This window comes from Colius striatus, chromosome 3 (genome assembly GCF_028858725.1).
Source record: "Colius striatus isolate bColStr4 chromosome 3, bColStr4.1.hap1, whole genome shotgun sequence".
NCBI lineage: Eukaryota > Metazoa > Chordata > Aves > Coliiformes > Coliidae > Colius > Colius striatus.
In genome coordinates this window covers 43,630,269-43,655,942 of record NC_084761.1, presented here as the reverse complement: position 1 = coordinate 43,655,942, position 25,674 = coordinate 43,630,269, and the positions used below count along the sequence as shown (strand labels likewise).

At 37.4% G+C, this 25,674-nt stretch overlaps 1 protein-coding gene across 1 annotated transcript in view; it reads right to left on the bottom strand.

Annotated features, from left to right (window-relative positions):
- Positions 1 to 25,257, bottom strand: part of PAPSS1 (3'-phosphoadenosine 5'-phosphosulfate synthase 1) — a 45,070-nt gene extending 19,813 nt beyond the window's left edge. Inside the window, exons 1-7 of the mRNA XM_061993546.1 lie at positions 24,952 to 25,257; positions 18,270 to 18,384; positions 15,621 to 15,856; positions 14,299 to 14,437; positions 12,133 to 12,251; positions 3,956 to 4,069; positions 1,915 to 2,026 (exon numbers count right to left, since the gene is read on the bottom strand). Of these exons, the coding sequence (XP_061849530.1) occupies positions 1,915 to 2,026; positions 3,956 to 4,069; positions 12,133 to 12,251; positions 14,299 to 14,437; positions 15,621 to 15,856; positions 18,270 to 18,384; positions 24,952 to 25,011 (895 nt within the window). The 5' untranslated portion in view covers positions 25,012 to 25,257. The remainder of the gene's footprint in view (positions 1 to 1,914; positions 2,027 to 3,955; positions 4,070 to 12,132; positions 12,252 to 14,298; positions 14,438 to 15,620; positions 15,857 to 18,269; positions 18,385 to 24,951) is intronic.
- Between the last annotated feature and the right edge of the window lie 417 nt (positions 25,258 to 25,674).

The following is a 25,674-nucleotide window of genomic DNA, read 5'->3' as shown; positions in this document are numbered from 1 at the left end:
AGCAAAGACTACTGAAAATAGCAAGTACTTTTAGATGCACGCAAGCTTTTAGACTGTAAGGACACTACTTTTTTATGATCTCAAATATCCTGTTAAAGAAGCTATATAGTAAGCAGAAATACACAACTCACATTTATTAAACAGATCACCTAAAATACTAAGCAAGATTGCTACTGAAGTGGATAATGAGTCAAAAAGAAATAGTATTCTCAGTAGCGATACTTTTGGTCCATAGGAATAGTTCAATAGAATAGAAGTAGTCAAATATACCCAAGTACTTAGCATATGCAATTTAACTGTTTCAAAAGGTAACTTTTGCTGTTTACTTAAAACTGTATTCAGATTCAAGCATAAATATTTCAGAAAAAAAACCCAAGCACTGAGTCCAGCTGACATTTTGCATAGTTTGTTCAGCTGAAAGCTTACTTACAAGTTACTTTACCTCTAAAACTAGACCAGCATAAGTTAAAGTTATGTGTGGTCCTCATTTTTAAGCAATTATTGCACTGCTAGATGCTGGAAGTCTTGTTTTTTTGACTAGAAGAGTGAGATTTGAGAAACCCAGTGGAGTAAATACTGCAAGTCTCATACAAAGGATTGAATTCTAACGAGCATCCACTTGCTGAAAAAGTATAAAACTTTTGGGTGGTCTTCCAGGAGAAAAGCCATGGGCCCCTTGAAGTTAACAATAGTTTTGCTGTTGGTTTTAGTGAGGCCAAGACTTTAAATAAGGCTGATTTCCCTGTTATTTGACCAATACATTTTTTATAACCTCCTCTCAATTTTACCTTGTGTGGCAGCAAGTTTAAAATTATTAAGCTGGTTAAAAAGTTAAAAAGAAAACCAGGTTACCTCTTCCTTCATAATGCAAAATGAAAAGCATACTGCAATCCTAGTTGCTCAGTTATTTTCAAAGCAACCAGGTCATAAAATTGATCTTGGCAATAGTTACAGAGAAGGCAATTTGCCATCTCTAATATGGTAATTTAAAAAATTCTTTTGCTTTATGAACAACTAAATAAATGTTTCAAACTGGGAAGAGATCTCAAATCTGATGATTAAAATTTTGTTAGTGATCAATAATATATAGTATCTTTGACATCTGTCTTCAGCCACAGTATAAATGAGAAGCTGAGGCAAGGTAGTGTAGTGAGTTCAAGTCACACAAGCACAGTGTCAGCTTCAGACTACTTCATCTAACTTAAGCTTTAAGGTGAGAATATCAAACACAGTTGCACTGTTTTCCATAACGTAGAAGTCAGTAGTATAAACATTGCATTTAGAGCTTAAAGTACAAGACCCATCATTGTGGGTATTCAAGAATTTCCCTTTTTTCAAAATGAAAATCCTGGAAAATTATTGCTTTCCTGAGACCTCAGAACTAACACACAGAGCAGGAAGGAAACTTTGTGTGTGTTGTTTTGACTTAACTGTTGCCACTACTTCAAGCAGCAAAACAGCTTTAGGGCAATTACATTTTTCTCAAAAAGTTCTCACAAATCATAGTTGCAGTAGATACCTAAGAGGAGGAAATACGGTAGCATCTAGAGGAACATGACTGTTCTATTCAAGTTTAGGATTGAAAACTGTTACCATCAATAAGTTATTTGTTATTTTTCATTATTCATTTTTTTCTAGTATATGTGAGGTTGTGAGGTACTAAGAACAATTTCAGGAGAATTTTAAAAACTTGTAATATTGCCATATCTGAAACATCTATATAAGGTCTTATCAAAATTTTGATTTACAGAACACTTAAGGATGGAATAATGAGCTATAAGCTATTTTAGGAAATCAAGGCATATAAATACTAATGAGATCCCAATATTAATGAGATCCCCCTAGGAAGCATCAACAATATTTTAGAAGTAGGGTTAGTCTGCCCACTTTTATAAATGTTAAGTTTTACCCTACCATCAAGGAGACAGTCGAAGTGAAGGCACTGTAGGTATTCTCTCTCTCTCATAAAGCCACTCAGAGGAGTTGCCCAGCCTTCTGCTAGCACTTGCACCCATTGCATATCCACCTTGTAAAGAAACAGAGCAGATAAAAGTTGTTTAATGATTAACACCAGATATTCATCATGATAGATCATGATTTACCCATGAAATGCATGACAGTATAAATGGAAGTACAGCAGTTTTTAATCACAAAGAATTCAAAGTTCCTACAAGTGAAAAAAAAAAAACCCAAACCATTTGTTCCTCACTGTTCATATTTTTGGCTATTTTTCAGTCCTTACACTAGATCAAATTTCCATGCATTAAATAACAAATGAACGAACAAACAAACAAAACATACAACAAACTTTATTTGCAAATACTGGATAATGTTCAAATTAACAGAATTAGAGAGTCTGAATCTCACTTGCTTTTTTTTTTTTTTTAAGATAACCAAAAGCTTAAAAAAAAAAAAAAGGGAAAACACCACATACAAATACCACAGAAATATCAGAATTATGTGAGTGAATATTAAGAGATTTACTCTTAAAACAGATTAGAATTTTTTTTTTCTTATTGCAGAAACTAGTGAGACAATCCAGAAGCAAAATTCTCTTAGGACTAATACTTAGTTTAAGAGGTATCAGATTACAGGGAATTTCCTTAAACAGTCACACTGTGACTTAGTGTGTGGCCTCTATTATTTCTGCTGTGTATTACAAGGACTTGGTCAAGCATGTGACAAGGACAGGCTCTCCTTGTGCAAGTCTCTTTTGCAAAAAGCATTACTAATTTTATTGCACTGTTTAATTCATGCTAAGGCAAGTACAATACACATTTTCTTCCCAAGCTTATGTTAAATGATTGCTTGATATTTAACAAGCCACTGGTTGGAGGTGGAGAAAGGATTGTTTTTCTAGATAGGGAGCAATTTAGAATGGGACACTACAGAAACTTAATAATGGTAACCTTAAATATTTATTCCTCATCAAAACAATAAATAGTTTTACAGAACATACATGTTGAAAGACTTTAGCACAGAGAAAGCAAGTATTAAAATTTATTAACAGTAAAAGGCTAGGCAAATTTTAAGACTTTATTTCAGTGTTTAACATGTTGTCTTGATCCTTCAAAGTCAAGTTAGTGGATCCAGATGCTCAACTCTGAGCTTAGTCAGCATCTAGATTGAAAACTTGGCTTTAAGTTCTGTATGTACAGTGAAAAAAGCCCATGCATTGTACCTGTGTTTAGGCCTCGTTCTTAGGAAAAGATGAGGTAGAACAGAAACACAAACAAAGGCTACTTTGTCTAATTTATTCAAATTAGAAAAAATACATTTAATCAAAACAAGAATAAAGTTAATGAAGTTTTTACACATTTTCTCAGCTGGAAGACAGAAAAGCAGCATGAATATATTCTAACTAGAAAAACAAAAACCATACACCCAGAAAAAAACACTCAAAGAAGTAGATTTTATCATCTCTCTGTAGATAATAAGTTTGCAACTGTTTGAGCATTGCATGTAAGGCTGCTATCACTCAGCCAAAGGTTACCAACAAGGAGAATCAAAAAGCAGTAAGTGATTTCCTTTGTATTTATAGGTTATTACAATTCGAGATAAAATGATCTGTGTAAGTAAATAGAAAAAAAAAAAGTTACTAAAAACAATTACTCACACAAGGCACGCCAGGCATGGTTTAGTCCACAGACGGGAAAGAGCAGCGGATGGGGTAAAAGGCATGGCAGGAAGTCACTGTAAATTTAATCTCCAGGCTTAGGAAAAGCTAAGTAACATCATACCAGCCACTATTTATAAAATTATGAATATTCAATTGTTATCTCCAGTAAATAATCAAAGAAAACACAGATGTTGTGACTTCTCAAGAAAAAAGGGAAAAAGTATATCAAGATACATTCTGTAACCAGCACAGCTATTTTGACTATATCTAGTTTCAATGAACAACAGCTTAGACTATCTTTCAGCTTCAGCAATGAGACAATTGAATACACAATACCTTATTTATTTCCAATGTTAACAGAGACTCAGCATCAGTTTTCGCCAACTGTAGCTTGTTTTCTGCCACATAAAGTTCTTTCACCTCATCAGAGGCATCCACTGGTACAATGTCCTGTACACAAGGAATAAACAGAAGTTAGTGTTTGCTCAGAATGCTTCTTGGACACTGAACATGTGGTCAAGAAAAAAAATTTCAATATTGCACTACTCTTATTTAGAATTTATTTATTACTTTTTACTCATTTAAAAAACAGCACTAGACCACGACTATGATATGTTTCTAGCCAAGCTGTTGGCTTGAGTTAAAGTGAAACACTCTAACTAGAGATTTTTTTTTCTAAATGTGAAGTACCTCATTACATTTACCTAGTATTTAACTATTGAATTAAGTGCAGTTTTTATGACTCACATTATCTACAGCAGAAAGGAAGTCCTTCACTGTACAACACATATTAGAAGTGTTAAAAAAAATCAACTGAAAGTGATTAACACATAAGTAAAAATGAAATGTTCAACCTACAGCTAATGACATAACACCAGCATCCTAACCTATATACAAACACTTAGAACATTTCCATGTCAGGGCAGCTTTGCACATATACATATAATGAACCGAATCCAGTTTAATAACTTGAATACCACAGAGTATCAATTTTTTGTTTGAAAAAAGATTTACTTTTCCTCCATGTGTTCTAAACAGGATATTCTCACTCCATGATACTTAAGACCTTAAAACCTGTTATAAGACATGAAGATAAGATTTTTTTTTTTAAAGGGAGAAGGCAATCACAATAAAACTTGAGTCTCCTCTGCCAAAGGACAGTACAAAATGTCAAAACACAGTCTAATGTTCCAGTGACATTCAGTAGCATAAAATCAGTGAAAAGCTGACAGTTTTTTAAAAATACATTTTTAAGTGTTTTGGAAACTTTTCTAAAGCAATGCTTTACTGCAAGAAAAAAAGCTCTCCCTTACAGCAAAAGTATATTCTTGTAATGGATCTGTATAAAGAAATTATTTTTCTAGAATATGCAGCCCAGAGTAAACTGGTATGCCTGTAGCAAAATAAGTTTGCCCAAGCATTTTCAAGCATTTATCCAAGGACTTAGCAGACATTAGGAACCATCTCCATGGAAACTAAAAGAAAGTATAATTGGCTAGGTAGATGAGGGGAAAGTGGTGGATGTTATCTACCTTGACTTCAGCAAGACTTTTGGCACCATTTCATCCTCAGCAAAAAGCTCAGGCAGTATGGATGGGATGAGTGGATGGTGAGGTGGATTGAGAACTGACTGAATGACAGAGCTCAGAGGGTGATGATCAATGGAGTCAAGTTGGAGGCCTGTGGCCAGTGGGGTTCCACAGGGATCGGTTCTGGGGCCAGTCTTACTCAACATTATGAATGACCTGGATGAGGGGACAGAGTGTACCCTCAGCAAGTTCAGTGATGACATCAAACTGGGAGAACTGGCTGATTCACCAGAAGGCTGTGCTGCCATTCAGCAGGATCTCAATCTAGGCAAACCTGCTTGAGCAGGGACCTTAGACTAGATGATCTCTAGACATCCCTTCCAACCCCTACCATTCTGTGATTCTGTGAAAGGAAGTAGAATGATGAATGGAAGTGGGAGCTAAAACAACAGCAGGAATAAAAAAAAAAAAAAAAAAAAAAGAGTCTCATGGGCTGTTACGCAATTCATATCCCCCAAGACAAATAAAAGGAAAACAAATTAAACTAGCACTTAGAAATTGTGTTCTATAAATAAAACCTCAGTCTATTATATATCAAATATCATTTGGGAGACTGATTTTATTAGACAGCACTTTGGGCACACCTGCCCTCAATTTTCTCTGCCTGAGCAGCAGCACTACAGCCCAGCAGAGCTGCAGCAGACTCTGGTTCAGTGGAGTCCTGCCACAGCAATAAGTCCAAAATCAAATAAAGGTATGGTTTGTTGTAGAGACCAGCAGACTTTACAAGCAAAGTATAATGACTGTGTACACATTATGCTGCTTGACAGAGATTCTTGTCGGGGCTCTAATGTTCTGATTTTACAAACCATCAAAAGCTTAACTTCAAATATTAACCTGTTTCTAGTGTCTTACTAATGGGCAAAACAACAGAGTAAAAAAAAGGTTTCATAACATAGTTTCTGTCAACAAGCTACCTGATCATAAGGACATCAACAGTCTGAAGACAGTTCTAGCAACACAGATTCAGAGATGTAGAGAATTTGTAGGACTAATAGACCTAGACTTCCTTGCAGATAGAAGAATGGTATTTAAAACAACATCTTAATTTTTAAAAGGAAAAACAAACAAACTAACCAGAAAACTAAACAAACAAAAATACCCTAATCAACAGCAACAGGTATCCATAGGTCTTTAAACTGTAAATTTTAGGAAAATGTTAGGCTAGTAAGCCATCTAGTGACCACTGTAAGATAGTAGCTTTACTCAAAGGTTCATTCTACCAAAGGACATGTTACATAATATTCCTCAGCATTTATTATTTCTGAATGAATTAATATAAATAACAAGACAATAAAAAAAAAAATAACTAGGTGCTTTATGAGAATGTGCTTCCTCAGAGTGCAGTGGTAGGTTCTTTGCTGTCTAAAATCCTCAATAGTCTGTAAAGAAAGAGACTTGAAGCAAGCTTCCAGTAGATGGGCATTTACAAGTGACACACAATCTGCATTATTGAATGACTACTCTTATATGTTCATATTGAGGTGTGAGGTGAGTGAATTACACATGGAAGAAACAAACAGAAGTATTTGCTTGACTGTAATAATCACTGATATTTTGCTATCTACAGCTTGCTGGGAAGCTTGTCACTACTTTTAAGTACTGGGAAAACTGAGAAGTGCAATGACAATCATGACTTTAACAGAGAGGTATGGTTTTCTAGACTGAGGGCCTCATCTCTGCCCATCAGTGGTATCCTATCGTATTTTGAATTAACTTGATCCATAGACACTCTTCTGTAAAGAAGAGGAATTTCTGATCCCAGCCACTCTCTGCTGTTTCTCCCTCAAATGTATAAATACACCCTTCATACATTTGTTTTGGTTAAAATAAGTCCTGTTTAGTTTACACAGTGTATCTGTATCAACTTGAAACATTTTGTCTAACAACATCTAGGAAATGCACATACAAATTCATCAATCAGCACATCTAATCAGATGATTGTTGTCTAATCAAGAGTCTGCAATTAACATAGAACGGCTCTGAACCAAAGCCCCGTTGTGCCTTCTCCCAGAATACAGAAACAAGAAAGCAGAAGAAAATAGTAACAAAATCAACACCACTGAAGTATTTATTGATTACAGAATTCAACTTAACAAAAACTTGTTCTTTAATAACACCAAAGATACACAAGCTTTTTTACCAATTTGAGTTATTGAAAGCTATTTCTATAACACTAAGTAGTATATTTTCAGAAGAAAATAACCACAACCAAAACTTAAAATACAGGAAGTTCTGCTTACTCTCCTAAACATGAAAAGAAACAAATGTTTTATTGATGTGAGAATTACAGATGTTGGATATTGAAGTGTGGGGGTTTTTTTCATTATGCTTAAAAGTTTATTCTGGTTTCTGCTCACTCTGGTTTACATCTTTACTGTTGTATGTTTAAGTCTTCAGTATAACAGTATAAAACTAACAGTATAATCTTGCATATCCTTTATTCTCCAGTTTCTCACACAAAATAACTATTAGCCTTATCATGAAGTCACAGAGGTGCTGCTGGAGGTCAAGGCCAGCGTCCTGCTCAAAACTGATCCCATTGCAGCAGGCTTGGCCAATCAAGGTTTGGATATCTCCAAGGATGAAGCATCCACAAATTGTCAGGGTAACTTGTCTAGTATTTTACCATATTTGTAGTGAAAGGGCTTTTTCCCCCATGTCTAGTTTGAATTTCCCATGTTTCATCACATGAGATGTCTGTTGCCCTTCATTCTTCCCTTGTGCACCTCAGAAAAGTCTTCATCAATCTTCTCTACACCCTCCCATTGAGGTGCTAGAAACAGCAACAAGGCCTCCTTTAACCTTCACTTCTTCAGGCTGAATAAGACTCATTCCCTTCAGCCTCTCCTTGTACAGTGACCTTCTCCAGCCCCTGACCATCTTGGTGGCATTCTGCTCAACTCTGTTGAGTACATTAACACCTGTCTTCTACTGGGTGAGAGAGCGGGGCACAAGCCTTGACATGGTATCCAGATAAGGTCTCAAACACTACATAGAACAGCAGGCTTGCTTCTCTCAACTTGCTGGCTATGCTCTTGCCATTACAGTACAGTATGCAGTTGGCTGTCTTTGCTGTAGGGGCACATGTTTTAATAATGCTGACTAATGTTGTTATAATAGTGGACAGTCTATTTCAGTTCTTCATATCCTCCTCATTTTGATAACTTTCTTTAGTTATCAAAAAGTTGAGTTATCCCACACAGTGTCAGCTAAGTATACTGCAAGTTAGTATCGTTGTACTGTCCTTCATACAGATTCTTACTTCTAGCATCATAAAACATTTATAAAATCCCCAGGATCTGTACTTGGTGTTATGAATCCCACTTAGTCTCATTCAATTGCCTTTCACTGTAGGGATTTGGTTTGAACACTGCATCCCAACAAATAACAGTTGTATTCATACAAATGCTCTGCCGAAATGATTCTGAAAGCAGGAGACAGGAAACAAAGATTCATGTAAAACAGTAAGTCAGTACCCAGCTAGTGCTGATTGCCCAAATTACAGTCAAATAATGATAAATTGGGCTGAAGACCTGTAGTATCTACTCTACTTCAGTGTTACAGATATTAAAAATACTAAGCTCCTACATTTCCAAGTTTCTCAATAAAAATGCTGAAAGATGTTTTGGAGCCTCCTGTAATTCCTGACAATGACTGAGGTGATCACACAGAGTATTCTTTATTGCCAAAATTTTGATAAGTAAATGAGAAACTATAAAAGAATGAGAACTTTGCTCTAGAGAATCATTGTGTGATTACAGGGATAGCTGCAGTATAATCTGAGGTAAAAGAAACCCAAAACAGAAAAAAAAATACAACTCTATGTACAGAACAGTGAAATCCATTTCCACGTATTTTCCAGTAACCAGTAGCCTCAACCTTCACATCTTAAAAAAAGAAAATTACCTCATACACTACAGCAACAAAGAACAACCCTAACTTCTACTCTGCTCCAAATTCTCACCACTCTAAAACACAGAATTTGGATACATTTGCAGAAAATGTGTGAATAGAGCTAAGAAATCAATACTATATGATATTATCAGGACCACCACCTCAAACAGAATTCTAATACTAAGCTTAGATAAGAACTTGGCTGTAACTGTTGGGGGATGGGTGGTAGAGGGGAAAAAAGGGATAGATTATACATACACTCACAATAGATTGATCTAAACAGAACTGCATCATTAGATTCCTTCTAGGGGGCAGCATTCACAAAGCCAGCATAAGTTGATGTCCTTAGAATGGGACTTTCGTATAAAGTTAGTTTAAAAGTTCAAAGTTATCTCGTGGAAATTAAACTCTTTCCATGTACACTTTTGGACTTATTTAGTAAAGGAAGGTGACATTCCTGAGCTATGACTTGTTCAGAAAATACTTTCCAGGTTAAACATTGAACTTAAAGTAGGAAATAGGAACTTTGTGTAAGCAGCTAGATTAGCCTTATTTGTTAACAAGAGACACAGGAATGAAAACAATGAAATCTTTATAGCCAAACACCTGCCCTAGGCTTGTCTGACTTCATTACAAAATATCAAGCTCAAAAACCACACAAGCCTTTCTGATAGGAAAAAAAGATAAGTGTGCCAGCACTGATTTGTATTGTACTGAATGCAAGTGGGTGTAAAAAGGAATCTTTCATATGACTCAGACTTGGTAGCTTTTAGTGCCTTGCACACTTGGTCCCTAAGAAGAACCTTGAAATATCTATTGCCTTTATATGCAAATAAATCAAACCAGACAGCCTTCAAAACCAAGTTATACTATGTAAGAACTCTCCACATTCAACAGCTGCTTATTACTCCTATTTATGTGTGGTCTCCTCTCTTTCTTGCATAAGCCGTGCACATGTTTTTGGAAAAGATCTGATAAATTCATCTGAGTTCTTTCCAAATATTATGAAAAATTCTAAGAACCAAACAATTGCACTATCTATAAAAGAACAAGGTTTCAAATTCTTGTTTAATAGATTTATATATATCTGTCTATATCTTAACATACTTTTATACAGTTCTAGTTGCGTTCCCTTTACTGTCATTATTGTCTGAACTAGTATAAAAAAAATCCAGTCTTTGAAATTCAAGAATTACCAAAACTTTGAGTGGACTTCTTCCCAAAGTTCTCACAGCTAGTGAAACAAAACAAATATCCCAAATTATTTTTAATGCTGATGGCCTATGTTCTTTTTCTTTACTAATCACAGTGGATTATTAAAGAATAACAGTTACACTTTGCTCCAACTAAGGGAAAACTACAAAAATTATATTCTCACAATATCACTGTATTAACATGGCCTAAAAACAAGACATGTCTGCTCAGTCATGCTTCAGTTTCATCTTCAGTAAAGTAAGCAACTACTGAGATATCTTGGTATTCATGATGCTGCTGTTTACACTACAAGAAAAAGAAAAAAGCGCTAAAGTGTGCCTTAAGCAAAGGACAGAGCAAAGCTGCCTGGGCCAGAAGTCAGCATTTGGCACAGTATATCAAGTGTACTAATGCAAGGCTTTGTAGATTTCTGTCTTAGCACACATGACATTGGTTTTTACAACTAAAAAACCATACTAAACTGTTTTTATGAGCAGGAGGTGCAGGGCCTCCCACACTCAGGAACTGGCACCTTCCATAGGTAGAACTCCTACACAGCTTCTCATTTTTCATTCAAAAAAACAACAACCTCGGATGAGAATTAGGGTAAAAATCTAGAATTCTGCTGTGGTTTGCTGTCCTGACTTATCTCCTGGGCAACCTTGAGTAAGCAGTGCTGTATTAACAGAGTTTTTTTAAAATTTAGACACAAGAAAATAAATCTCTCCAGAGCTGTACTGGCATAGAGAGTTAAAACTAATCTCATGCTAGCTACATGATGAGCTATTTTGCTTGTACCAACTTCAACACTTGGTGGAGCTTTACTCAAGCTGCTGCCTATATACTAGATTTCCAGAACATCCACCTCATAAGAATTCATGAGTAACTGTCTGCTAGAATATCTAAATGTAAGTAATTGTCTGAAATGTCATTCCACTGCCCACTGACTATAGATAAGAACATAAGGAGAGACATTTCTTCAACATGAAATTTAGCAAATTCTGGGGATATGGTTTCAAAAGAACAAAGTCATTTCATGACCATCTTCACTTTTAGTGAGTTTTGAGTTTGGGAGGCTTTTTTGTCTGTTTTGGTTTCTGTGGGTGATGTGTTGAGGCTTTTTTAATTGGTTTAGGGCTTTTTTAGATTAGGTAATGAGTTGAATCCATCTATCATATAACAAGAAGAGGCCTGGAAGCTTCAGAAGGGATGGTGTAGATTGCCAGCATGAACAAGGAAGGAGATATACCTTTTCAGAAGCTATGAACTATTAACTCAGTAGTGTCAAGAAGATCAGTTTCCTGGACCGGTATTTACACAATTGGAGGATGACTTTTACCAATGCAAGAAACAGAGTGGAAACCAGGGAAACCAGACACAACCACAGCAGTCCCTATTTAAGCTAACTCAAATTACTGTGTAAGTGCATTCTTGTCTCTTCATATCTGCAGTATGTATAATAATTTGTACACTACAGTGAGACAAAGCACAGAATTTCAGACTCTTAAAATGCTGGCAACATATTTCAAAGTAGGCAACCATCATTGGTTCTGTAACAACTAAGACAGCCTTCTTTCCCTTCCAGTTATTAGTTATGATAACATAAATTTATTTTCCACTTCTCAAAATTTTATTTCACTTTGAGATCAATGTTGTTACAACATTTAGATTTGAAAAGGAAACACATAATAAGACAAGTTTAAAAGCTAGAATTTAAAGATGTGTAAGTCTAAGTCTTTAAAATCTTCTTTGCTTTTCTCAGTATATACATTCAGTTTATAAGCACAAATACATTGAAAGGAGTTACTGAGCCATATCTGCATTTCTGCTCACCCTCTCTTGAAGAAGTTCCACAACTTGTTGTATACAATCATTCACATCACAGGAATCAGTTTTCAGCACAAGCTCTGGGGCTTCCGGTTTTTCATACTCAGAGTCAATCCCAGTGAAACCTACAAATATGCAAAGATCACATAACAAAAACATGAAGCGACTTTTTCTAAAAGATGCCTCCATTTAATATCGTTCACAGACAGTTTTCTACATATAAATCAAAAGGCAAGAGAAGAGTTTTAGCTTCCTTAATATAGGATTACTTGGGGAAAATCAATAGTTTTTTTCTTTATCAGACCATCTGCTAGTGCTACTACATGACTGCATCAAACTTCAGCATTCTGCAGCATATACATGGCACATTTCTGTTGGGTGAAGTTACTTGATCTATACCGTGAATAAAGAAAAGACAGCACTGGCAGAAGAACAGTGCACACCACCACCCACAGTGTGCCATCTTTCATTATTAGCTCTTGCGGTTGGGTTGCTTTTTCTTTAAATACAAATCCCAATGTGAAATGACTAGTATATATGTACATTTACACTGATGCCACCAAGTAGTACTCTGAAGAGTACAGAACTCCAACATCTGTTACCTTTAGCTAATATACACAGTAACAGCTTTCTTAAGATGGGTAAGGTAGATGGGTGTGTTTATTACAGTTTAAAAACTATTATCACAGACTGTACAATCTATAAGTGACACTTGTTCTGGCCTACTTAGTGAGCAACCTGCTTTGAAATGGAGGTCATTCTGGCTAACCATGCATAAACAAGAAGGAAAAATCAAGCACAAAAGCACGGTCAGATCTGAGCAGAAATATCAGATGGGCTACAGTAGCTGAATATCTGCACTCTCTCCAACTGCAAATATGAAAATTTGAGTTTTTCACTTCAGACTTAAACGCTCTGAAAATTAGTAGCTTAATTCCTCATCTAAGAAAAAGACTAATTGCCACAATACCCCATGGGATAAAAGAAGGCCAATATCTGTTAAAAAAAATCTACAAGTATCTCATTACTCGAGGAGTGGGAATAGGGAACAAAGAGTGTATCATTGCCAGAGAAGAAGATAACAGTTGCTGAAATTTCTTGTGAACAGGCTGGTTCACTTAATTTTTATTCTTTATATATCAGATTGGTAATAAGCTTAAGCCACTGCTAGACCGACTTCTAGCTTACTCATGCAGTGTGTACCTCCTATCACTTTCCAAGTAACACAGTTCATTTGTGGAGCTTGTAAAATTAATAAATTAAGGAAGTTCAACAGCACAAATAAGAATTGTGTACAGAACAGTATCTTTGTATCATGCCATCTCAAGGCATCTTGCTTTGATTCTGAGCAAACCTTAGTTCAGTTGTATTTATTCCTGATCTTCATATGATGTATTTGGCAGTGCCAGAAGTATCAAGAAGACACTCATGTGGAATGTCCTACATTTCTTGAATTATGTATCACCTTTGATTAATGATGACTTCATCATTGCAGCATCTGCAAACTTGGCCCCAGAAAGTGATTATTTTAAAAATTGCTTTGTCTCTTAAACAGGTAAAAAAATGCTACTGTCAGCCTGTACAAACTATAACACAGAACAAAGAAGCACTTGGAATAATACTTGAAGTGAATGATCACATATTTAAGGGGGTTTTTTTGTTGCAGGCTGTACTTAAGTCTTTAGCTGAGGCTGGGGACAGGAAATCATTTTCATGAGTACTTGCACAGAACTCTCCCATTCCATCCCATTTTCTTCAGAAATGTTCTTAATGCTCTTTAAAGAAAGATGGTGACCCTGCTTCAGTTTTTGGTAGTAATTAGTAACTCTTAGTAATGCAATTCTTTATAGACTTTAGAGAGAATCATGCTCTTTTTTAAGTTAGTCAATGGGCACATCAAGGAGATAGCTTTATCTTCAGCCATAGGAGCTTGGAATAGAAATTATGCCCAAGGTTTTCTGAAGTGAGAACAGCCACTTTTTTCCTTTTACTGTCCTATGCAGTTAACTAGTCAGTTGCATGAGCTGTAAGTCAATTTCCAGCTCAGTCCTGACCCCATACCATGCTGCTTTTAAGGATGCTACAATCAGAAAGGAGCACATCCACTTATGTGGAATCAAATTACACCAACATTTTGTTTATGCAGAAAAGTGTGACTGCATCTAGGTTCACCTTTAATTTCTCCAGCCCTGGCTTTCTTATAGAGTCCTTTAACATCTCTCTGCTCACAGACATGCAATGGAGCATCCACAAATACTTCAAAGAAAGGCAAACTTGCCCCTTCATGGATTTGTCTGGCATTATTACGATCCTGAAAGAAAACAGAAGAAATCCTTAAAAGATTGCACCCACATATTATTATTGTCTTTCTGCTTTCAAAGTTTATTTTAAACAAGTTCATAATAAAGTGTAAACCACTTCTCAAAGTTTGAGAAAAGAAACACAATTTGATCAAATGATGCCCTGCAAGCTACATCAGTTCAGGCACAGTTCAGCTACCTGCCTAACTCACTAAAGTCAGAGGAAGTATTACCTGCTGCTTCTGATATAATCACTCTTCCTTCCAATGCAACAGATGTCATTAATTTAACAAGACTTGTTTTTTTAATATTGTTTAATACAAATATTATTTGTATGGCTTGTCAAGCATTGAAATCACTGATTAATTTCATTTAGAGGATAAAAAAACTTTTAAAAAATCCACTAAAATCATCTCTTACTAAACAGGGTTATTCTTCCTTATATCTGAAGTCTTTTCTTTTACTGCAAGACTTTGAGTTCCCCAAATTATTATCATAAGAACTGTGTGTACCACTGTAACTGACGAAGTAACATCTTCTCATACTGTGAAACATCTTAGCTACAGCCCTTAAGTCATTCTTCGAGATACCTGGTGTTCACACCTTCCTTTTGTCTCTCCCATTCGTTTTTAAACACAGATGAAAATGGTCTTCATAAAACAATGAAAATACGGATTTTGGTTAATTTTCACTGTCGTCTAATGTCATGATATATACATAGCATGAAATACAGTAAAAAGAACTATGGGCAATTAAACATTTTTCCCTTGGTCTGCTTGCTAAAATACACCATTTATTCTCTGAGGAAAAGTTGATTTTAAAAACAATTTCACTTAGTCTTCAAGTTAAGTTTATAGCTAGTCTTCATATTAATAAAATATTGAAATCTACACGGATCAAACCAGACATCATAATTTTAGGACTCTTTTTTGGAGTATCATTTAGTTTTGCTCCTAATATATCTGCCTAAGAGACTGGAAGACAGTTCTAGTTATAGGACTAATGCACACTTTTTTTTTTATATTCAAGAATAATGTTTCTGAAACATGAGTAAACATCTCTAGAAAGCACAAATGTCACAAAAAAACCCAAGCAAGCATTTGATTCTGGCTAAGTTCAGCAAGGGATTCCTATACCTACAATTCTGACTGACATTTTGCATTGTTTTACATTTTAGTGGGTTTCCCTATTTACCTGAGTATAAGGAGAGATGAAACTAGTAATGCACACCAAACCAGCATCTGCAAACAGTTTAGCAACTTCAGCAATACGACGGACATTTTCTTCTCTATCTTCTGGTGTGAAACCCAGATTTTTATTAAGGCCTTGGCGAATATTGTCACCATCCAACGTGTAGCATGGAATTCCATGGCATACCAAATACTCCTCCAGTGCCATGCTCACTGTAGTCTTTCCAGCTCCAGACAGACCTAAAATATTCAATAATAATAATAATACACCTATTATAAGCATAGAAACAAGTTAGAAGAAATTGTAGTGCATGTATCACTAATAGTATGAAAAACTCAATGTGACAGCAGTCAGCAGCAATGCCTTTTGGAGTTGCTAACCTGCTAGGTAAGCCAAGTGCCTTTTTCACAGACATCAGAATAAGGAGAGTGAGAAACAAAATCAAGTGTGCAATTAGGAGATAAAATAGTTTGGCCTTGAGAACCACTGCAGTGTAAAGAGATGGTGCACATTCTCAGTGCTACCACTGGCAGTTGATACTACATGAGCAAACTAAATTCAGAAACTCAACACAGAGTTAAGATGTTACATTTACATCACAAGAGGAAGATCCTGAGATGAAAATAACTTCACTAATCAAAAGAAATGAGATCAGGCCAAAACCACGCTGTTCTTACTCCCTGTAGAGTAACAGCAATGAGTTAGACACCACAGACAGACAAAACTCACTCAAGACTCTCACACAGCAGTGATATTCCACTAACAGGAATGTGTTAGCAACAGGCAAAGACGACTTCAATATTAAACTTTGTCCCAGTTCAGAATCGTCAACAAACTTTTAAACCATTGAGAAGTCTTATTGGCACTAAAAGGTCTACTAAATGCTTTAAGTTGCTGAATGTGACTTAGGCTAGAACCAGCTTCTAAAAGGGAGGTTGTGCTCTTGCCTTCCCTTTTCTCCACTCACACTATACCGCCCTTATTATTGCACCACCTCTGATGCCCATTAGCCAGCTCAGTTTGCTAGTCTTTTTTCTCTTTTCTTTTTATCCCTTTTTTGTGTGTGAAAAGGCTGCCTTGCATTGGATGGTGATTTAGCAAGCTGAATTGGCTCAAGGTTGGGTTATGCAAACACTACAGCTTATGCAAGACAAGATAAGAAAAGCAAGACTGGAAACAGAACACTCTTCTTTTTTCAGCATTAAGTACATCCTCATCCTAGATAATACGCATGGCACTTCAGGTTTAATATTCCAGCAACTTCACCATTTACTTCTCACTGATGCAGTCTTTGACTTGCAATTTTTGTCCCCATATCTATCTTGCTATTCACTCAAATGCCATGCCCTAGCTTTTCACACATCATCTTCTCACATGTAATAAAATGCAAAACTTAAGGTAACAGAATAATGAATTTTAAGAAGAGTTTTTCAGCTGACAAGACTTTAAAATAACTTACACTCTCAAAATTGCTTATTATTTTACACGTGAACATAATGCTTGTCCGTATTTTTCATACATTCATCAGGGTTTGGTTTTTTTACTAGGATGCTCTGACTCGAAAGCACAAGACATTCATTAAAATTAGCACTCAGATTAAATTTAGTTTAAAAATGAAAAGTAATCTCTTAACTTTCCATCCACTCCCACCCCACGAGTGCTGATGAGGTGAGAGAATCTTGAAAAGAATACACCCCCATTTCAGCTCTTATTCTGAAGCCCAGCAGCGTTCTGAAAACTTGCATTTGCACAGTTCTAGAATGGGTAGTATTGCTTATTTCAACACTTAACAGTCCATTTCACTCCCTGAGATTAGTGCTCAAATATCTTCAATAACTAGCTTCCCCAACACATTCTTCTTAATATCTTACACCCTTCCCAGCTTTCTGTATTCTACCACCACCTACGGAAATTGGGCAACACGATGACGTTTGTTTAAAAAGAATGACGACTGGAAAATGTTGCCATGTAGATAACTGAGAAAACATTTTTATCATGACCTTTTTCAAAAGGATATTTAATGAATTACCATGAGAAACAGAAAGGCAGCTTACCAGATCATTTGAGCACTGAGACATGGGTTGGAGCTACATGACAGAAAATAAAGGGCCACATTCTTAAACAACAACAACAAAAAATGACAGGATATTACTGTATCAAATCTGTTCAGAATTACTCTCAGCAATTTGTTATCAACTACTTCTTTACATTTCACACACATTCATTAACACTAATGGAAACAAGTTTTAATTAGTGCAGTAGATCTCTAATACTCTGTGAAGAACTTTTGCATCACAATCCAACAGTGCTCTGAATGGTCTACAAACTAATTAAATAACATATTTTGTTGTATTTATTTTTTTTATTTTCAGTTGTAACTGAAAAAAATGCCAAAGGAAGTATGGTAAAGCTTCCAAAACTTTGAAAGACAGAGCAAAGACAAATCCCCTCTAGTTATGTAACAAAGCTATCTTCCAGAATTTACATAGTCCATCTTTTTACAATCAAAACAACTCAGTGAAAAAAAAAAAAGTTACTCTACCTAAGAAGAGTAATAAAGTTGCATCAAGGTCTTATGATTCCACAAACATTCAACTTAGTATGAAAAAATAAAGGAGCTACAGGTAAGTAGCTTTTCAGAGGAGAAAGTACCTGTTAACCAGACTGTGCATCCACGAAAACCACTTCTTGTTCCTACCACTTGGCCTCTCTTGTTCCTGCTGACATGATGAGCTTGGTAGGTAACATTGGTAGCCCTCTGCATTCCCTGTAAAAGAAGTTGATTAGGTCTTTAACTTCTGAAAGGGTAAGCTGGCAAAGCATACTAAAACAAATTTACAGGAACAAAGAAAGACTTGGAGACAAACCAATGGAAGTAAAAACAATGTTCAACCCATCAGAAGCAGAACAGATCAAAGGACACAAAGCCAATTAAAAAAACCACACATAGCAAACCACATTCCTTGTGTTCCTTCAGTGAAACTTGGGATAGCAGGTCAGTCAACTACTACTTTAAGAAAAACATCAAATATAAGAATAAACTGCTAAAGCTTCTAGACTTAACTTTTATTCAAGTCATTGAAATCTAAGAAGATCAAATGGATTCTCTCTCTGGGCTAAATGTTTGTCTTAAAACAGCCAAACACTGCCTCATTATTGACTCTTAAAAGGCCTTTTCATTGTGAACTACTCACATCTGGTACAACTTTCAGTATAGCAGACCTCCAAACCACTCTGCCTTTAACCATACCTTTAGTCCTCAGAATTGAGACAGATATCGTACATTCTTAGTATTTAAATAAAGTACTATTTCTAAGCAATTTATTAAAGGATTTACTTTAAAAGATGTGATTTTTGTAGTATAATTTTAAACAAAACAAAGCTGGTTACAGACTTTCTTAATACTCTTTATTCATCATATAAGTTGCTGTACAAATATCTTAAGATGACACTGCTGTCAAATATTTCCCGATTTAAGGCTAGGGCACATACAACAAGATCAGCCTCAGCACCCTCTTAAGCTTTACTGGTATCTAGTTTCATGAACTTTGTTCATGAAAGATCAAGACCTTAGATAACCAGACAGAGTATGAACAATCAAACAGAAAGCTTAAAAATAATAAGGGGACTGTCAGGGATTGTTGTGCTGCTTTGACTTCTCTTGCTTACAAACATATTGCAAGATATTTGCACTATCTTCTTTCCTCATTGTGTAAGTGCTAGCTGGAAACAAAAACATGGCATTTAATATGAAAGAAAGAAGGGTATTAGCAGAAAGCTGTTCATAGTTTTAGGGAAAGGCAGCACAAAGTAGGTTAACAGAAAAATATCTACTTGCAGCTTCAACAACTGCTGCTACTTCGTCCTGTAGAAAAATTGAAAAGTTCACAATGTGACTAGAAGTTATGGATTTGTCCCCATTTCTATATACAGCTGGGCTCACTATTAACAGAAACAGAAACTCGGTGTAGGAACAGATGTTCAAGTTTTTAAATACAACTACTCTGTAATTCAGTGGTGACAGTCCAGTATCTAAAATTAGATGAAGAATGAATACCAACCTATAAGAAACCACTACCTGAAAATTGTTTATAACTATATAAAATGAAGTTATACTTGCCAACCATATTATCTTCAAGTAATTTATCTCCTAAAACAAAGCTGTTTTGCATACAAAGTCCATGCAGCACATCTAACATTTTAAAATCAGAAGACAAGTCAAGAAAATCAAAGTCTTTCTTATTATAGTATAAACCACTGTCTCAGTGAGCTCTTTTACATTAAAACATAAAACCACACATGCTTTGCTTTTACCTTCTGGCAGTAAGTCTCTTATCAGACTCAAATACTTTGGAGGTTAAATGTCTCATCCAAGGAGACTTCTTCCAGTCCCTATTCAGTATATTACACCACTTTGTTTTCCAGAACTAGTAAGGCAGCAATGAAACTGATAAGGGTATGGCACTAGGCTTATAAAACACATGAAACCCAGAGGAATCAGGCAAAAGAGATCCTTAAAATGATGAAAAGACACAACTTCAAAAGAGAAAAATCACAGGAGTATCAAGTAATAAACTAGTAGAGATGACAAATCAGTGCAAGAGACCGGCAAAGTCCAAGGCACATAAGTGCAGCCTGCAAACCCAGAGGTGCGACAATAATCCATCTGTAGGCACACACCTAAGACTAAAAGGTTTAAGTGCCCAAACAGTCTGCATGCATTCAAAACTCCTCCCTAGCAGCCCCACCTTTAGTTGATGTGTGCAAGCACACAAAAGACAGTTCAGGACTACTCCTATGCAAAGCAGTAACAAAATCCTCCTTATCTTCCAATAGAAAACAGCTTTTAAGAGAGGTGCTCTGAAGAGTTAATAATTTAGCAAGTCATTCTGTCTTGCTAGTAATATTTCCTAATCATGTCCACTTTACTACTAGATGATTCACTACCACCACTGAGCAACAAATGCTGAACACTGGATCCTCACCAGTACACATTTTTTATTACTATCTTTCCATATAAACTTACTAGAAATATGGATGTGGCACAGAAAAATACTCAGCAGCAAAAATCAGTGGCTCACATTGGTTGTGCTCTTAAATTATTTAGACAATCTTCAAACTCCGGAACATAAATTTTAATGAATATCAACTGATGAAATTAAATGGCCATGCAAAATGACAGCAGAAATAAAGAAGTAATCTCTGTTTACAGTGTATCAAAGTATTGCTCACTTTGGAAATCTCTATTAACAATATTAAAAGAAATGAAACATAAAAAAATGAGAAATAGAAAAATACAACATGATGACTAAGTACTCTTTAAAAAGCTATTTTAAAATTCTTAGCCTAATTACTTTCACTATAATAGCTGCTACTGAAGGGACACACTAGGTTATTCTAAAAGAGGATAATGAATAAAAAAGCATTAATCTCAAAGGGCTGTTTATCTGCTTTTTTTACGGCTCTTTGAAATTTCCTCTCTGATTTGCTCACAGAAATACTTCTTCCACTGTGTTACACATTAAGGGCTTCCACACTAGTTATATAAACATAGCAGTTAGATATCTTCCCTCCTATCCAACATGTTAAACAGAAATACCATCTCACTGCACTGTTTCATTGTAACAGTGATATCAGCTGAGAACGCTGACATATCCTGAAGTGTCATAATAGGCTACTATCTTTGTACTGAAGATAAAAAAAAATGGAGTATTAAAGTAACAAGCCTCTCATAGATGTACAATGTAAAGCTGTAATGATAACAGAGTAAGGAAAGACAACTCTGTAATTTAATTTTTTTTTTGCATAAAAGTAACTTTTTCGATTTGCAGGTAGTTGATCAGGGAAATGAATACAGACATCTAAGAACTATGAGAACAGAAGAAAGAAGATGGGAAACAACAAGCCATTTACTAACTCTGTCAGTTTCTCCATGTAAAGATTTGCCAAGATAGACCTAGCTCTTTTTTTTTTACTTTATTCTTGAAGTTTTGCCTGGTTGCAACTTTTTTTTTTTTTGCCAAAGCCAAATCTATCAGTACCAAACACCTTTGATGTAAGAACTCAGGTATCCAGATGAAGGCAACCAAACCCTGGCTGCAACACCAAGATCAAAAGAAAAAGATTGCTGCGTAATTGTTTCACAGTTAACAGACAGATCACTACATTGGCACAAACTGAATTTATTCTTCAAACTGAATTTATTCTTCATTACTTCAGAGCAACAGTGGGGGTTGGACTAGATGATCTCTAAAGGTCCCTTCCAACCCTACCATTCTATGATTCTACAGTCACTTTAGATAAAATTTTAATTTTTCACAAAGCAAGACCTCTGGGACAGGAAGCAAAGCTTTCAATGACAAGCTCCTGAAGCCATAGAGGCAACTTGAGACAGCTTTGAGGTTCAAAGCATCAGGAAAGAACTGTGTAAAGAACAGGCATGGTCTCTGTAAAAACCATACTCAAGAAGCTGTGACTAATGCTATATTCTTCTGCTCTAAGATGACCACATTAATTCCCCAAGCTAAAACGCCCATAAGCTAACAATAGCAACACATCCAGCATCACCTCTGAAATGTGGTCTTACCTTTAATGCCTTGTTTACTGTGTGCTTCTCATAAGCCAAGGATACCATGATAATAACACATTTTTATTATATTTCTTCTTCAGCACTGATAAGCAAATGGTAAGTTTCTTTTTCTCTCAGAACTATTCTCAATAGCTGAAGAGCAACTCAAGCAGACTGAACATTGCCTGTTTTTTTTTGTCTACATACAGATCTAAGTAAGAAGAACAGAGTTCCAACATAAAAATTCTACTACCATGAATACTACAACAACAGGACTTCACTGGAGAGTCTGCTAGTTCGCATATTTAAATGAGGTTTCAGGATCTGTTCACCAAATAGCTGCCAGGAATGTGCTTAGGAAAGAAATGCAAAGCCAGAAATGACACCTGAATAATGTTTTAAGGTTATTATAAAAATAACAATTACCAATCCATACTCTGATGTGGCCTGAAGCATTAAGTTTCCTCCCATTTACAACACAAATTCTTACTTTTACTCTGACGTCTGCCCTACAGAAAGCAGACACAGCAACACTCATACAATAAGGCATCTAAACACCTTTGCACAATAGCACCACCCAATCTGACAAATGCACTCTCTCCTGCCACTTAGACAGCCTGTATTTGCCAGATGTTCTAATGCCAGCACAACTTCAAAAATCACTGCAGCAGAAAGCAGACAATCTTCTGTTTACTGTGAGGGGGACAGAGCACTGGAACAGGCTGCCCAGAGGGGTTGTGGAGTCTCCTTCTCTGGAGGTTTTGAAAACCCACCTGCACGTGTTGCTGTGTGACCTAATCTAGGTTGACCTGCTTTGGCAGAGGGGTTGGACTAGATGATCTCTAAAGGTCCCTTCCAACCCCTACCATTCTGTGATTCTACATCTGTGACAATAGTACTATAAAGAGTATCTCTTCACTTGCTTGACACCTGCTGCAGTAAGAGCACAATAAAAAGCAGAGGCAGATTATTCACCAGTGCTAGAGCAATATCATTAGCTGGCATCACAGTGAGTGGACAAAAATGAAGCCTGCAAAGCCTCTGCGAATATGAGCTCAGACACAAGAATTGGAATTAAGTCCTCATTAGGAGTTACATGCAAAATGATGCAATATCTCAGTCACGTTCAGAATTTGAGCAACACTAAAGAACATTTCCCTATCAAGCTAGTGTAAGGGCAGTTATTTGTGGTTATCACAGAATCTTAAGGGTTGGAAGGGATCTCACTGAAAATGTTTGCTGTGCTCAGAGGTGGGCTTGGTGAGAAGATCTCCACAGCCAGAGGTGTATTTTGAATAGTGCTGGATGCTCAGAGAAATTTTGCAAGACAAGATTCTGCCAGCTCTCCTAGAGACTACCAACTTCATCAGGATATAATAGGTCCCTTTGACTTTGCTCTCATCTGAACAGACACAGTCAGAAATGCCAGAACATTTCCTTGTAGAGTATGTGAATCAGCAGCATTTTTCTTTCTGGTAAAGCTTATGGGATATACGGAACATTTCAGCCGAGGTCTTCTAAAGCAAAAAGGAGAAACAGAAGACTTCCTCTGCTTGCCATATAACACAGAAGGGGTTGCTAATGTCAACTGAACTCAATCAACGGTTAATGTCAGTTAACTTTTTTTATATATGATTTCCCAGTTTGGACAAATTCATCTTGGCATGGCTTCTGACAAATTAAATGATATCTTTTGAATACACTTTGTTAACCCCACTCAGAAATTATTTATTTCATAGTCTTCATAACATCTGATTTTGTCTTTTCCTCATAGAAATTGAAGGAATGTAACTTACCAATAACTTTCTTATGTAAACAAGTTTGAACCTGTACACAGTGGAACAGGCTGAGAGAGGCCCAACACTCATTGAGACTTTTTTGGTACAATACCAACTTCCCTGTTTTTCAGGCAACTATAAGGCTTTCCTTTAACAGATTTCTCATTCGAACAAGAAATTTGTGCCCTGTATTACTTTATTTTTGTGCCCTCAGAGCAAGACTTCAAAGACAGTTTTACATTGTTGCTTTTCTAAAAATGTTTTCCAGATCTTATCCCTCATCTGTTTCGGGTCAAGATGGTTTGAAAGAAATCATGCTTTTTCTTTTTCAGTTATCTTGCATCATTAAAGGTATGAAACGTTCTCAAAGGCCTGCAATGTATCTTCTGAACAGCCACATTTTGGTCTTTCCCCATCTTTATGAACAAGAATGAAAGCTTTGGTTAGATTTTTTTTAAACCCTGTCTCGACAGTTTTCCACAGAACACCCACCATACAAAGAACCTCAGTCTTTAGCCAACCCAGGTTTATGAATGGTCACATTGTACACCGCATTCTTAATTCTTCCTTCTTCCAAAACGCTGGAAGCTGAGGGCTCCGACGGATGGGGCAGGGATGAGACCCCCCCAGTCCTCTCTGAAGGGGCTTCCTGACCTTCCCCACAGGCAATCCCCATCTTCTCGAGGGCAGAGACCGGAAAAGCGGCACAGGGCGCCTTCGGCCCTGCCAGGCTCCGTGGCGACTCTCCCCTGAGGGAGCCCGCGCGGCCGTTCCGCTAACGGTCTCGGCTCGCGGCGCCCAGCAGCTGCGCCCGCTCGCGCCCTCCATCCCTCCCCGTCCCGGCTCCCACTGCCGCCCACTGCCACATCACCACGGTGCTCGACGGCTTCTTTCTTTCTTCCTTCCTTTTTTTTCCTTTCCTTTCCCCTCCCCTCCGCCCCCTTTCCGCATACCCACACGCCCACCTGCCCACCGGCGCTGCACTCACCCAGCTCGCCACCCTGTTGCTCAGCTTGACTTTCTTGCACTGACTCTCGGGCAGCTCCATGGTCGCGGAGACAGCAAGAGGAGGTAAAGGAGGAGAAGGCGCTTTCCCAAGTGATGCTTGACGCGGACGAAGCCGGGAAGCTGCGCCGTATGCGCGGCCCTGCCCACGACTCGGGTAAAGGTGGTGCAGGGAGGAGCCGTAGCCCCAGCTGAAGGGAGGGAGGGAGGGAGAGAGGGAGGGAAAGCGGGCAGCAGCAGGGGGGGAAGCGTGGGCCGGGGGCCCAGCGCCGCGCGTGCGCCGCGCCGTGACGCCGAGCCAGGGTGGGCGGTGGCTGCGGGAGGCGCCACTTCCGCCACGGCAGCACCGTTCCGCTCTCTGCTGTTCCTGGCGGGCGGTGGGGCTTGGTGCTGCCCGCGGGCCCGGCGAGGTCCTGGGTCGCGCAGCCCGCTTGATTCCTGCTCGGTCTGCACGGGTAAAGCGACACTGGGGTGGCGGCATGGAGGCATCGCCTCCTGCGTGTGATGCTTGGATTGCGCAGTCACTCGCATCCCTTTGGAAATAAAAACCGCAGCAAAAAGAGGCCGTTTGCCTGCTCTAGTTTCCAGGATCCCTCACAGCTGGCACCAGTAACCCCGAGGCTCCCCACCTTCTCCAGTACCACACAAAGGTGGAGGAGAGGCTGCTGTGCCCCTCAGGAAATGCTGAGGAGGGGGCTTGAAGCAG